The sequence below is a fragment of the Bathycoccus prasinos genome (genome assembly GCF_002220235.1).
Source record: "Bathycoccus prasinos genomic : Chromosome_18".
Classification (NCBI taxonomy): Eukaryota; Viridiplantae; Chlorophyta; class Mamiellophyceae; order Mamiellales; family Bathycoccaceae; genus Bathycoccus; species Bathycoccus prasinos.
In genome coordinates, this window is record NC_023991.1 from 1 (window position 1) to 13,819 (window position 13,819).

The window sequence follows — 13,819 nt, forward strand, 5'->3', positions numbered from 1 at the left end:
GGAAGACCGACGAAGTAAAACAGTCGGATACAACTGTGACTTATACTCAGGAATACTTTCAGGAATTTCAGGTCGTCACGCTCATCGACATGGTTCGTCTAATCCCCGGCGGCATCAGCATACTCAACAGTCTCAATAATAATCAGCAGTCTCGAGGACTCGGTTCTACCGGTGCGCAAATACTCATCGATGGCAAACGAATGTCCGGTAAATCAAATGATATGCAAGGTAGACTAAGTCGAATCCAGGCAAGCCAAATTGAGCGGATTGACCTGATTCGAGGCACAGCGGAAGGATTGGATATTCGAAGCCAAGGCGTGTTGATCAATGTGATTCTTAAGTCCGGGGCGAGTGATGACATCAGCTATCTGTCTGAATTTCGTTTGACGCACAACAATCAGCAAAACACAAAACCTGAATGTTGCTGCATCAGCTAGCGAATGAGTCGCAAAACCCTAAACCCTAAACCCTAAACCCTAAACCCTAAACCCTAAACCCTAAACCCTAAACCCTAAACCCTAAACCCTAAACCCTAAACCCTAAACCCTAAACCCTAAACCCAAAACCCTAAACCCTAAACTATGTAGGGTTGGACACCCTAAATATTTAGTTTATTGATTTTTTCTAGCGCTATCGCGCGAATGAAGGTAAATTGACACCATTAAGGCTTTGAATACATGTATAATTGTTTTAATACGAGTTGTTAGGTCGTATATTTGCGTTTTGATTGGTTTCGTGTTCATGGTTTAGGGGATTTTAGGGGAGTTCCGTTTTTTGCTAGGGTTGGTTAGGGGATTTCCGGATTTTGAAGAAGTACTTATTATCATGTTGATGATGATGATGATGATGATGTTAACACGGATAACTACGAACAACATTTCTATGAAGAGGATTCTCTAAAGTATTTTCTTAAGCGTCCAGTTCCCTTTCCCGTCCGCTTTGAAATGCAGATGCTTCTTATGAAAACGTTTCAATTCCATGCGATGTGCAATGGAAAACACCGTGATGTTATTCTTCTCAAACTCTTCGTACAAAGCGCCTTCTTCGTCTGGATTAATGGCACTCGTCGCTTCGTCTAAAATTGCGAATCGAGGCGCGTGAAAATACAGTCTCGCTAATCCTATCCTTTGCTTTTCTCCGCCAGAGAGGACGTCGTTCCAATCGTGCTCTAATCTATCCAAGCCTACGCTGCGATCGCCTTTTTTCAAAAGTTTCACTAGATTGACTCGCGCTAAGCATTCGAGAATCCTTTCGTCGTCCTTGTCGAACTCATCTTCGTCGCTCTTTTGCTTCGCTGGGTATAATATTTGATCTCGCAACGAACCAGTCACTAAATATGGTCGTTGGGGCACGTAAAATAAGGAGGAGACGTCTCCGTCGTCACCGCCTTCCGATTTTATCGATTTCAAACCGTTTCGAGGTCGAAGAACGACACCTTCTGACGCTTCCCACAATCCAGCGAGTACTCGAAACAAACTCGTCTTCCCAGCACCGTTCGCTCCGGTGATGAATAGAGACTCGCCGCGCCTAATCTTCAAACTCACGTCTTTGATGAGCAACCTGTTGTCTGGCGAGAACACCGTGACGTTTTGAAACTCAATCTCGTCGTCGTTGGAGGACGTTCGCACGATGCCGTTGCTTCTCCCTTCAATTTCTTTCTCTTTCTCTTCCTCACCTGATTCGACGGAGTGCAACAAATCTACGACGCGAGAGGTGAATCCAGAAAGCTTTTGAAGCTTTTTGTACACCATGAGTAAATCACCGATTGAGCTCGACGCGTTTTGTATCAGCGTATCCGCTTCGCGATATCTCGCGACGAGCTCTTTTTCTTCCATATCTTTCGCGAGCAAGAAGGGAAATGCTAAAACAGGCCATCCAATCATAGAGGCACCGTATTTGATAAAGTACTGATCTAAAACACCTTGAATGAACTGTCTGAAGAAATAGTATTGCGACCACGCGGTGAGTTGATTCAATTTTTCATTCAAAATTTCTTTCTCGCGTTCGGCGCCGTCGAGAAACGCAACTTCTTCCGCGTGCGAAATCAAGCGCGAATGCGAACGTCTAAAATCACCTTCCTTCTTTTGCGTTTCTTGGATGTAATCCGAAAACGGCGGTGAAAAGAAACGAATGACGTGTCCAGAAAAGAAGAAGTAGGAGTACAAAATGGTCAACCCCTTGTATCCCATGGACTCGCTCATGCGTTTCGTGCTCAAGATGACGTCCAAGAGTGGTTTAAACGTTCTTGAGAATAAATCCGCGGACGTCGCACACCACATGTTCAAATCATCCGTTATGCGTTGATCTGCATTATCTAAATTGCCTTTACGCAACACCGCGTGTTTATAATATTGCCGATTTGAGAGATATTTCTCGTGTACGTGTTTCGTCAAATTATGGCGAAAGTTTACCGTGATGGAATTCGTCAAGTATTTCAACGAAGAATTCACGATGGATGCAGCAATTCCACACACGTAAAAATCCGCCAGCACGAATAAAAAATGGTTCCAGCTTCTTTCCATGACGGCTTGTAAACCTTCGCCACCTTTCCGCGCTATTCGAAGCGAAATATACGAACGCGATATTAACATTACCGTTTGTGTCGATAACAAAAATACCGACTTGCACCTCCAAGACGGTAAGACAATCTTCCCGAGCTGCACGAGATTGCTTAAGAACTGCTCATCTACAGCAGCGCTGCTTCGTTCTTTTTTCGCAACATTCCTATTCTTAATATTTATCTGTTTCTTTTCCTTCTTGTTCTTTCTGAAATCCCCTAACGAACCTTTCATCAAACCTGTCGCAGCGCTTGTCTCGTGGACGACCAACGCGGTTACTCCAGACAGCGCGACGAGAAACGTGTAGCACAATTTTTTGTCTCTTTTATACGAGTCATAAACTCGTGAGGCGACGTCGATGACATCTTTCGACGTGATGAACTTTGCGTTTTGAATAAGGATTTGAGTCGAAGATGTGGAAGTTGCTTTTGATGACTGTCTGAAACCCATCTTTTGTGCGTCGTTTGTATGCGTGGCTGTCGTGCGATGACAGGAAAAGTGAAGTCTCCCCTCTGTATTTGTATTTGATGATGATGTTGATGATGATGTTGATGATGATGATGATGATGTACAGAGAACTACTACGAACACAATTCTGACGACGACGACGACGACGAAGTTTGTTTTTTCTTGTTTTCGTCTGTGTTTTTTGTTGTTGAAAAGAAGAAGGACAGAGAAGGACAAAGAACTCGCGCTTCAAACGAAAGTTGTCACAAATACACACGCGCACTCTCGTGTTCCTTTCTTATATTTGAAGATGAGCGGCGATAGAGGGTTTCGAGGAGGAAGAGGTGGAAGAGGAGGGAGAGGACAAATCATTCGTCCGGTTTTGGAAGGAACGCGAATCGCCATCGACAAACAACTCGCGGAATTTCGCGCAAACGTCGATTGCGATGAGATTGTTTTCCCCGCGGATTTATCCAATCACGATCGAGCGATAGTGCACACGGAGTGTAAGAAGTTGGGATTGAAATCTAAATCGCACGGCAAAGGGGAGGAGAGAAGAGTACACGTGACGAAGCCGGATAAGTTCATAGCCGTCGATGCGGACGATTCGAGAACTCTGAATCTCTCGGAAAAGGGGGCAAGACAGTTGAACGAGTATTTTTCCAAGTTTCCACCGTCATCCAACGAGCTCGAAATGGCATCGAGAGGAACGTTAGATGTCGCGTGGGAGGATGAAAATACCAAATCTCGAGCCGAAAATAACAACAACAATGCCACGACTACTACCGCGAGGAAACCGTACACGGATGCGTTTTTAACTACTTTCGGCAATAACGTCGATTACAAGCGTTTGCACGAAGAGTTAGAACACAAACGAACGCACGTCCACGAACTCGCTCAGATTTCAATGAAACGACAAACTCTCCCGGTATTCAAATACAAAGATGAAATCATTGAAAGAGTGAACGCGAACCAAGTCGTTCTGCTCGCGGGTTCCACCGGCTGCGGCAAGACGACGCAAGTGCCGCAGTTTTTACTCGACGACTGCTGGGCAAATGGGAAACCGGCGAAAATTATATGCACTCAACCGCGAAGAATATCGGCAATGACCGTTTCTGATCGTATTGCGAGCGAACGCGGCGAAAATATCGGCGAAGGAACCGTAGGGTATCAGATTCGGCTTGAATCGAAGATTTCGAAAGCGTGTAGTCTTTTGCTCGTCACGACGGGTGTTTTGCTCAGACGTTTGACTTCTGAAGGCGCGGATGCGTATTTATCGTCATTAACACACATAATCATCGACGAACTTCACGAACGCGATCGATTCGCTGATTTTTTGATGATTGTTTTGAAAGACGTGTTGCCAAAGTATCCAAACTTGAAGCTGATTTTGATGTCCGCGACGATGCGAGAAGATTTGTTTTCGAACTATTTCGACGACTGCCCAGTGATTAAAGTTCCAGGATTTATCCACCCAGTTCGTGAATACCATTTAGAAGATGTTCTAGCGTTTACAAATTGGGGCGGAAACAACGCGGGGCTCGCGAATCCTCAGCCGTCAAAGCATAGAAAAGTAGATGCTTCTTCTTCTTTTTCTTCTCAACAACAACAACAACAACAACAACAACAAGAACCTTCGACATCGGAAGCTTCGGAGATGATGCGTGCGGCGATTGAAAATGCCTTCGTTGCGCCGTCGGACGAAACTTTCGATTGGTTGTTACAATGCGCGGCGCAATCGAAAGATGAAGATTTGGTGAACGTGCAGCATTCCGCGACGGGCGCGACGGCTTTAATGGCTGCGGCTGGTAGAAATCGCACGATGGAAGTCAGTCAGCTCTTGCAACTCGGCGCAAACGTAAACTTGAAATCTCAAAACGGCATGTTAGCATCGGATTGGGCGGAGCGATTCGAACACGAAGATTTAGCCTCACAACTTCGCGAGTTAGAAAGTACTCCAGGTAATAACGACGTCGCCATGATGGAAGAAGACGGTGCGGCGAGAGATGGTTCTTTTGATGGACCGGTAGTTTTAGACGAAGCCGCTTTGATGCGCTTATCAAAGTACCAGTTAGAATCTGATCCCGATGAAGTTGACGTAGATTTAGTTTGCTCGCTCGTCAAGCACGTGCACGAGAAGAATCGAGCGAAACCAGACGGCGCTATACTTGTGTTTTTGCCGGGATGGGATGAAATTTCAAAGATTAAGGATGCGCTGAGCGACCAAGCCGGTCTGACCGATGTCCAAATCATGCCACTCCACTCGATGGTGTCTCCGCAAGACCAACGCAAAGTGTTTCAAAAACCACCGCGAGGCGTTCGTAAAGTTGTGCTATCGACGAACATCGCGGAAACGGCGGTCACTATTGACGACGTCGTATACGTCATCGATTCTGGAAAACTCAAAGAGAAAGGATACGACGCGTACACGGCCGTTTCAACGTTGCACCAAACGTGGATTTCCAAAGCTTCCGCGACGCAAAGAAAAGGTCGCGCCGGTCGAGTCCGTCCAGGAGAAGTGTATCGCTTATTTTCAAAGTCGCGGTTCGAAGCCTTTGCGGAGTTTCAGCTCCCAGAAATGCAGCGTTCACCATTGGAAGAGATTTGCTTACAAGTAAAGATGATGCAGGAAACCCTTCGCGGTATGATTCACAGCAACGGCGCCCCGTCGCCAACGTGTGCCTCGTTTTTGAAACGAGCTGTGGAAGCCCCCCTTCCGCAAGCTGTAGATTCTGCCGTAACGCTTCTGATTGATATTGGCGCCTTCACGTCTGCCGAGGAAGACGAAAGAATAACGCGATTGGGTCGTCATCTAGCTGATTTGCCTTTACATCCCCGCGTCGGCAAAATGTTGTTGTACGCCTCGCTCCTCGGTGTTTTGGATCCAATTCTAACCATCGCGTGTGCGGGCGCATACAGGCCTCCCTTTATCATCGGAACGGATAGTGGACGTCAGAATGCGAATCGCGCCAAGAAAGGTTTTTCCGATGCGCTTGGTGGAGGATCCGATCACTTGGCCATCGTTCAAGCGTTCAAAGAGTGGGAAGTCGCGTGTCGAAACGGACGGCAAGCCGAGAATCAATTTTTGTGGAACAACTCTTTGTCGGGGTCGACTTTGCATATGATTAAAGGCATGCGCATGCAATTAATAACGGCGTTGACCCAGCGAGGTTTCATCCAAAACTTACAATCTGCGTCGTACAACACGAACGCGACTTCGTTAGTGCGTTCTGTTTTGGCCGTAGGCATGTACCCTCTGGTTGGAAGAATGCTTCCTCAATGTCGAGCGCCAACGCTTGGGACTTTGAAAGGTGAACGCGTACGAATTCATCCAGGCTCGGTGAACGCGCGGTTTGAATTTTCGCAAGACGAATTGGAGAACACTTCGTCGTCAACAACAACGTTGGCGTGTTTCGAAGAGATTACGCGAAACGAATCGAACATGTACGTGAGAGATTCAACGCTGATATCGGGAACGAGTTTAGTTTTGATTGCAAATACGGTAAAAGTTGAAGCCGATCCTCCGGTAGTCGATCCGCTCACCGGCGAGTCGTTTCCGAAACCAGGCGTACCATCGGCTCTTTTAAACGTCGACGATTGGATTTCGTTTCGAGTGCCATTGACGCAAATCGCGCAGTTATGCACGCTGCGATTGCGTTTATTCAAAGCGTTCGCTTCTCGCGTTGAACGCACGAAAAAACCGCTCGCAGCGAATTTACAACAGTGTTTACACACAACGTCTATCGTATTAGCGGACTCTGATCACAACTTGCTCGGCGCTAGAAACCAATACATACAGAGAGGCGGAGGAGGAAGAGGCGGTGGGAGAGGCTTTTATTCCGGTGGACGAGGCGGGAATAATCAAAACTTTGTGCCTCCACCGCCTTCTTCTTCTCAGTTTAACGGTTCTGGCGACGGTAGAGGCGGAGGTCGTGGACGGGGTCGTGGAAGAGGACGGGGAAGGTACTGATGAAGATGAAATAGATCAAGTTGTAATACCTAGTAGAATTAGTTACTAATTACTAAGACTAATATTGCTACGCTAATGCTACATGTATGCGTATTTTTATCTTCCTGTGAACTTTCTTCTTCCAAGTCTGGAAGATTTTTGTATGCCGACGTCGATGAGACCGCCAACTTCTTCTCGCGATTCTATCGATATCTTCAAGTATATTCCAAACGTGAATAAAGCCAAAAGAGCAATCATAGCCGCGTTCCGAACAATTTGGTACTCCCACATGGGATGCCTCGCGAGCGCATCCAACGCATCCGCAAAAGAGTTCAATCGTCCTCCGCCGGTATTCCTCGCCACGTTGGCTAAATTTTTAATCGCAACGTCCGTTTTGAGATCGTTCAATACTTTATCGATTTTTGACATTTCTTTCGACACCGCGGCTAATAATGCCGGGTCATCTAGAAGCAGCTCCCCTCCTCCTCCTCTTTGAGTGTTTTTCGCATTATTTTGTGAGCCGTTGTTTCCAAACTGCAAAAAGTCTCGAAAGAATGATTTTTTACTCTTTCTTTGCGGCGTGAACGAAGCCTCGAGTTTATCGAGTTCCCGTTGTGCTTCATCGCTCATGAACGTGCTCTTTATCTTTTCGAATCGTTTATCGTCGTCGTCGTCGTCGCCGTCGTCGTCGCCGTCAATGAGCTTGCCATCGTTGATGCCATTGTTTTTCCTTCTTTTCGTAGATTTTATTGGTAAGACTTTCGCGAGATACGAGGAGTACCTCTCCGTTAATCCGACTCGCACGTCTGCGTTCATTTTTGCCGAGTTATTCGCGTTCTTGTTGTTATGATTCTTTTCGTCCTCCTCGGTGTTCGTGTCGTCCATATTGTCAAAATCTAAAACTCTGTTCGTCGTCGCACTCGTTGTCGTCGTCCAGTTGTCCAGTTCGTTTAATACGTTTTCTCGTTTCCGTCGTTCCAACATTTCCTCCGCTTCTTGCGCCTGCTTGTAGGTGTTCACGAGCAAGTCCGCGACGAAGTTCCCGCCGCCGCCTCCACCGCCCGTGATGATACCGCTTTGACTGTTATTGTTGCTTCTTCCCATTTCATCATCCTCATCGTATTCCTCTTCACCGAGCAACATCGCGTTCTTTTCCCGCCGCATATTGTGATGGTTGATGTACGCATCGTCTTCGCCTGAATACAACAACACACCTTCTTCTTGACTACTCGTACGACGACCATCGTCGTCCTCATCATATTCTTCTCCTTCTTTGAGCGGTGGTAACACCGGCACGGATTCCCAGAACTTGTCCTCCTCTTCCTGCTCTTTCGTTGTGTCCAATATCGTGCTTAAAGTTTCGTTGAACGCCGAGAACGTCGCGCTGACGACTTTGTTCGCCCCAGACGCGGTTTGGAGCAATAAAGACGATGAGGATGAGGATGATGTTTTATCTTTGTTTTGTTGTTGTTGTTGTTCTCTTCGCGCGAGCTCTTCCAGAAGCAACCGCTCGGTTTCCTCCGCATCATCGTTTTTCTCGTCTCTTTTTGTTGTGCTCATCGTATCATCGTGACAACGCTTTTATCTATCATCTTAACAACTTAACAACACTAACGCTGTGCGTGTCCTCTTCTGAAAAACTAACGAAGAGTGAACACTTTTCGTCCATATTATTTTCGGGTGTGATTTGGCAAAAAGTGATGAGATGTCAAAAAGTGTGATGAGAAATGCGCAGAAGAAGAAAGAAAATTTGGGAGAACGAGAGCCACTTGTTTTTTTCATCTCTCTTGTCTCAAGAACAGTTACAAAAGTTGTTGTTCTTTTTGTTCGAAATCTTCACTTAAACACACACACTAACTATGTCTGCAAAACTTATGGACGCGACTCCCGATCTCAAGAGATTGGCACCAGTCGAGAATCTCGCGATCGATGTCATCTCTTACGCGCACGGATCCGTCACGCCGACGTTGACCAATTTGTATACCAAAGGCAAAGACTCATTTTTAAAGGTATCAAAATCTTTCTTTCTTCTCTTCTTGTTCTTCTTCTTGGTGCCTTTCTCTCTCTTTTCTCTTCTTCTTTCATTCTTCTTCGTCTTCAAATTGAGCGTAATGGTTTCGATCATCTCGATGCTGCTTCGACTTGTGTTTACGCATCGTGTTTACTACTGCGGTAGTAGACTTCTTCTAGAGTTTGGCAGCAAACGCGCGTTTGTTGCGAATTCTTTTTTTGCGTGTGTGTGAAAAAAGGACGGACGACGGGAACGAACCGTCGTCGCGTCCTCTTTGTCAAGTCGTCTTTATAACAAAAAAATACTAACAATAACGAATCGAAACAACTTTACTTTTGTGAACGCACGCGCAATATTTTAGGGATCTATCAACACCATCGAAGGGTTGATTACGTCGTACGGCACGCCGGTCGTCTCGACCGTGCAAAAGACGTACCCGAAAGTCGTTACGAACGTCGACAAGAAAGTCGACGGCGTCTTGACGGCTGTTCAATCCGTTTGGGAGAACAGAGTCAAGGCTTCGTACCCGGCGAAAGCGGTCACCTCTGTTTCCACGGCGATTCAAACGCAACGCGAACAGTTTCCGGAAAACATCGCGTATTTGAAGTCGTTGACGACGAAGGAGAAGAGAGAAAACTACTTGAAGTTTATCGAACTCAAAATCCAAGAATTGCAAAGCGCGACGAAGGAAGTGCCGCAATTAGCGTACGACGCCATCAAAACCGCCATCCAAAACGCCCGCGAAAAACTCGATTCGTTCGAACTTTTGAAAAAAGTCGATGAATTGTGGCAAGCTACCTTGAACTTGAAGCAAGTCAAAACGGTGGTCAAAGCGAAGGAAGATCTGTCCCAAAAAGTGCACGAGAAAGCAACGGAGGTTTCGAACAACGCTTACGTCAAGAAGGCGACCAAATCGGTGAACGAAGTCGTGCAAACCGTGCAGTCTAAAGTCAAGGGAACGCCGACGCCGAAGGAAAGCCGCGTGGAAGAGATGGATTAAGTTTTCTTCTCTTCTCGTCGGGTTTATCGATATATCGATACGAGTACTCCTCTTTCTTTACTCACTACTGATACATAAAAATAGATACGCTTTAATTTTGAAACGCTGTAAAGTGTGTTGTTCTTGTTCTTGTTTTTGTCGTCGTGGAAACTACGACGCGATTAAGAACAATAACAGCATTTTACTCCAAGTACTACTACTCTTACTCCTTTTGATGATAAGAAGAACTGTGTATTATGATACAGTATTATATTTCTTCTTCTAAACAACTTTTTGAGTGTTGTTTGATTTTTGTCTCTACGAGTAAATTTCTCTCTTTTTCGCTCACTCATCCATCTCGTCTGAGTGATGAGTGATTTTCAGTCAAAAAGCTTCTTCATTTTTTACGAAAAGAAGAACCAAAATGTCTTGCGTAAACATACCTCCATCGACCACCGCTCCGCGTTGTCATCGTCCGAGCAGCGTGAGACGATCGACACGAGGAGCGGCGGTGCGAGCGAATCTTTTCCCACGAAGCAGAGATACTCAACAACAACAGCAACAACATAAAGCGCCGTCGTCGTTGTCTTTGCGTCTTACAACGAATGATAGAAACAAAAAGCTGAACTCTTTGAGAACGTTCAGAGTACAAAGTGAAGGAGACGATGGTGAGTAGTAGCATTTAGTGCATCGACGTTCGTGTTCGTCGTTTTTCTTCTGCCCTTCGAGGCTTTTCCTTTTCAATTCAGACGACAAGGAAGAAGAACCTATGTATGATGAGTGAAATTTTGTTTGCGCTTTATTTTATCCAATCGGGGAAGAGAGTTCAAGAGAAAGAAGAGAAATCTCATCACGCAAGAAAGAGACTGCGCTTATCCCTCTTTTAGCTCTCTCTGCTCTTTTCTGAAAATCGTCCTGGATCACCATCGTCTCGAATATGCTCTCAATATCATTAATTGCGTTTTTCTGTTTATAAACTGACCCGATAACTTCTTCTTTCTTTCTTTCTTTCCTTCTTTCTAGGAGAAAACAACGTCGTAGAAGAAGAAGGAAAAGGGCAAGAGGAGACTGAGGAAGGCGAAATCGACTTTAGCGCCCCCATGGTGAAGTTTCCAAGAAGGAACGAAAAAGACCCGTACAAACGATTAGGTTTAACGGCAGACTCCTCGTTCGAGGAAGTGCAAGAGGCGAGGAATTTCTTAGTGAAAGAGTATATGAGAGATGTGGATGGATGTGAACAAATCGACCTCGCCATGGACGCCATTTTGAAAGAAAAGTTAAACACGAGGAAGAAATCGAAAGGTTTGAAGAGAAAGAATCTGAGACAGAAGAAAGAAGAGGAAGATTACACGCCGCCATTTGTTGAGCGCATTAAGAACCAGTTTGAAAAGCCAGACAAGACGACGTTGATGCGACGAGCGGTTTTGTATTTCGGTATTTCCATCTGGTCTATTGTGACTCCGGCTTCGCAAGGACCGGCGTTTCAACTCGCCTGCGCTTTTGCCGCGTGCGTCTTCTTTCTCAACGACAAAAGAGGCGGACAAAAGAACAAGGCGCTTGGAAAGTCCTTTCTACACACTTTTGCAGCTATGCTCGTCGGTTGGTTGATTGGTTCGATCATTCCGGTGTACATTCCTCTCTTCCCAGAGTCGTTCTCGCCTGAGTTGATTTTGAGTTTGTTCTCGTTCCTCACCTTATTTGTCACGTGTACGTTCTTAAAGTAACTCTGATATAGCGAATCTGAATATTATTAAAAACATTGTTGTTCTTGTTGTCGTTGCTGTTGCTGTTATTGTTGTGAATTCGAATTATATAACTTACACACACATATGACGACGCGTTAAAATGACTATTGCGTATTAGTATATATATGATTACAACGTTTCACTCAACGTGTGATGTTTAATTTTTACACCTCCTCTTCCTCTCTCTCTCGCTTGCCTCCGTGTTTTGCCAATCTTCTCGTCTCTTCTTTTAATCGAACCATTCGATCGTCGGCATCTTCCGTGTCGCTCTCTCCTTCGCTGCTGCTCGATGAAGACGACGAAGTCTTTTCGTTCTCGGAGTACTCCGAGCGTCTCGGCTGGCGCACGGCGGTGTCGTATAAATCTTGTCGGCCCTTCGCTTTCAACTTTTCGAGCCATTTTTTGCTCATTTTTGGTCTTCCCCGTCGCGTGGCTCTGTACACTGCGTCAAATCTCGGCGTCGTGCAGAAATTTTGCGTAACCGCGACGGTATGCGTGATGTTTAACACGGCGTGCCACCACCCGTCTGGGACAAACATAATCTCGCCGGCGTTTTGTACGACGTCGAAACTCTTTGGACATCCGCCAACTTCCGACCACTCTCGCGTTTGTGTCATTGGATATGCTTTTTGGAACCACGTGACTGATTCTCCGTCTAATCCAATACCTTTTGGTTTCAGAAGAGGTTTTGACAAGCCTTTATCTGGCGGGTACAACACCCAGCGTTTCTGTCCAGAAATCAACGCGTTCCAAGCGGACGTCGCTAACGGGTCGACGTGTACTGAGGATCCACTTCTCGGCGGTCCAAACACGACCCATCTGTGCGGAGGTCTTCGTTTATGTCCGACGTATTTGAACAAGTCTTCGGAGAAGTAACTCGGAATGTCGAAATCTTTCTCGAGCTCTTTCGTATTCTCTTTATCAAAGACAGAACCGTCGAAAACGTATAATGGACTATCGTCTCTTTTGCAACCGTAGTCAGGATTCCTTTCCTCGTCGCAGTAAAACTGAAACTCAGTCATCGTCATTCGTACGGCGTACCCATCGTCATCGGAACCGACTTTGAATCTATCCTTCGAAAACCTTTTTTGTAACTTATCAATCGTCCACTCTCGCGGGTTATCCTCTTTCCCTTTGCTATTCAACGTTTTCATAAAGCACGGCCAATGGTCCATGGCGTCGGTGATTATGCACGGCGTTCTCGTCGAGGAAAAGCGTCTGTCGAACTCTTCTGGGGAGACTTCTTTCGCGGATATGCGTTCGATAATCCCCGCTTTTGATTTTAAGTTTGTCGTGTTCAAAACGTTCGCGTTGTCGTAGGCGTATCCGTGCTTAGTCCAACCGCCTTTGGAGACGGAGAGCTCAGAGCGCGTGCCTCGCTTCGCCGCGCGGATCTTCTTCTTCATTTTTTCCTCTTCATTTTTCGGTTCATGCTGTTTTTCTTTGCGGTCTTTTGTCTTGTTCTTCGTTTTACTCTTCTTTTTCTTCTTCTTCTTCGTCTCTTTTTGTTCTTTCGTGGCCGTCGTCGTCATCGTTGTTGTTGTTTGTTTCGTTTTCTTCTTGTTTCTCTCGATTTTTCCCCCTCTCGTCTGTTCACCTCCTCCACTTCCTTCATCGTCGCTTTCCGAGGATGAAGATGACGATGTCGTCGAGGAAGACGAGGAAGATCTCTTCGTAGCCCCATCGTTCTCTTTCTCTTTCTTTTTGTTGTTGTTGTTATTATTGTTATCATTATTATCGTCGTTCGAGGAAGAGGAACTCCGTTCAGAGGAATTCCTCGATTGAATTTTCGTCTCCTTCGAATTCTGTCTCGGAGATTGAATGCGTTCTTCTCTGATGAGTGGTCTCTCACTCCGCCTCGCAAAAACATCAGTCGAGGGAGGAGCACCATCATTCTTCGCAGACAGAACTATGTGCGATACTGTATGCGATGATTGTTTGTTTATCATCGTATCTGTATTAGTAGTGCTCTAAAAGCGTGGGTGGGTGTCGAGGTTCTGAGGAAGAAAGTGCTTCTCTTTTTTCTGTTTGCGCCGTCAAAAAACAAAAAGTTTTATTTGGGATTTCGTAAAAAAACATGCACTTCACTCTTTTGTCGTCGCTTTAAAAAAAGCGAACAACAACAACAAC

The 13,819-nt window shown here is 45.7% G+C and overlaps 7 protein-coding genes across 7 annotated transcripts; 4 read left to right on the plus strand and 3 right to left on the minus strand.

Annotated features, from left to right (window-relative positions):
* Positions 1-89: 89 nt before the first annotated feature.
* Bathy18g00010 (TonB-dependent receptor) lies at positions 90-437 on the plus strand (the record flags this gene model as incomplete). The annotated part of the gene is made up of 1 exon (XM_007508169.1): positions 90-437. The coding sequence occupies one exon, from the start codon at positions 90-92 to the stop codon at positions 435-437; it is 348 nt and encodes a 115-aa protein (XP_007508231.1).
* Positions 438-896: 459 nt separating this feature from the next.
* Positions 897-3,008, minus strand: Bathy18g00020 (ATP-binding cassette superfamily; the record flags this gene model as incomplete). Its single annotated transcript, XM_007508168.1, has 1 exon — positions 897-3,008. One exon carries the CDS (start codon positions 3,006-3,008, stop codon positions 897-899), a length of 2,112 nt encoding a protein of 703 aa, XP_007508230.1.
* Positions 3,009-3,315: 307 nt separating this feature from the next.
* Bathy18g00030 (predicted protein) lies at positions 3,316-6,975 on the plus strand (the record flags this gene model as incomplete). The annotated part of the gene is made up of 1 exon (XM_007508111.1): positions 3,316-6,975. One exon carries the CDS (start codon positions 3,316-3,318, stop codon positions 6,973-6,975), a length of 3,660 nt encoding a protein of 1,219 aa, XP_007508173.1.
* A 96-nt stretch (positions 6,976-7,071) lies between these two features.
* Positions 7,072-8,514, minus strand: Bathy18g00040 (unknown protein; the record flags this gene model as incomplete). The annotated part of the gene is made up of 1 exon (XM_007508049.1): positions 7,072-8,514. One exon carries the CDS (start codon positions 8,512-8,514, stop codon positions 7,072-7,074), a length of 1,443 nt encoding a protein of 480 aa, XP_007508111.1.
* A 299-nt stretch (positions 8,515-8,813) lies between these two features.
* Positions 8,814-9,965, plus strand: Bathy18g00050 (unnamed protein product; the record flags this gene model as incomplete). Its single annotated transcript, XM_007508180.1, has 2 exons — positions 8,814-8,963; positions 9,327-9,965. The coding sequence occupies 2 exons, from the start codon at positions 8,814-8,816 to the stop codon at positions 9,963-9,965; spliced, it is 789 nt and encodes a 262-aa protein (XP_007508242.1).
* Positions 9,966-10,368: 403 nt separating this feature from the next.
* Bathy18g00060 (predicted protein) lies at positions 10,369-11,668 on the plus strand (the record flags this gene model as incomplete). Its single annotated transcript, XM_007508148.1, has 2 exons — positions 10,369-10,612; positions 10,968-11,668. The coding sequence occupies 2 exons, from the start codon at positions 10,369-10,371 to the stop codon at positions 11,666-11,668; spliced, it is 945 nt and encodes a 314-aa protein (XP_007508210.1).
* A 185-nt stretch (positions 11,669-11,853) lies between these two features.
* Bathy18g00070 (predicted protein) lies at positions 11,854-13,221 on the minus strand (the record flags this gene model as incomplete). Its single annotated transcript, XM_007508132.1, has 1 exon — positions 11,854-13,221. One exon carries the CDS (start codon positions 13,219-13,221, stop codon positions 11,854-11,856), a length of 1,368 nt encoding a protein of 455 aa, XP_007508194.1.
* Between the last annotated feature and the right edge of the window lie 598 nt (positions 13,222-13,819).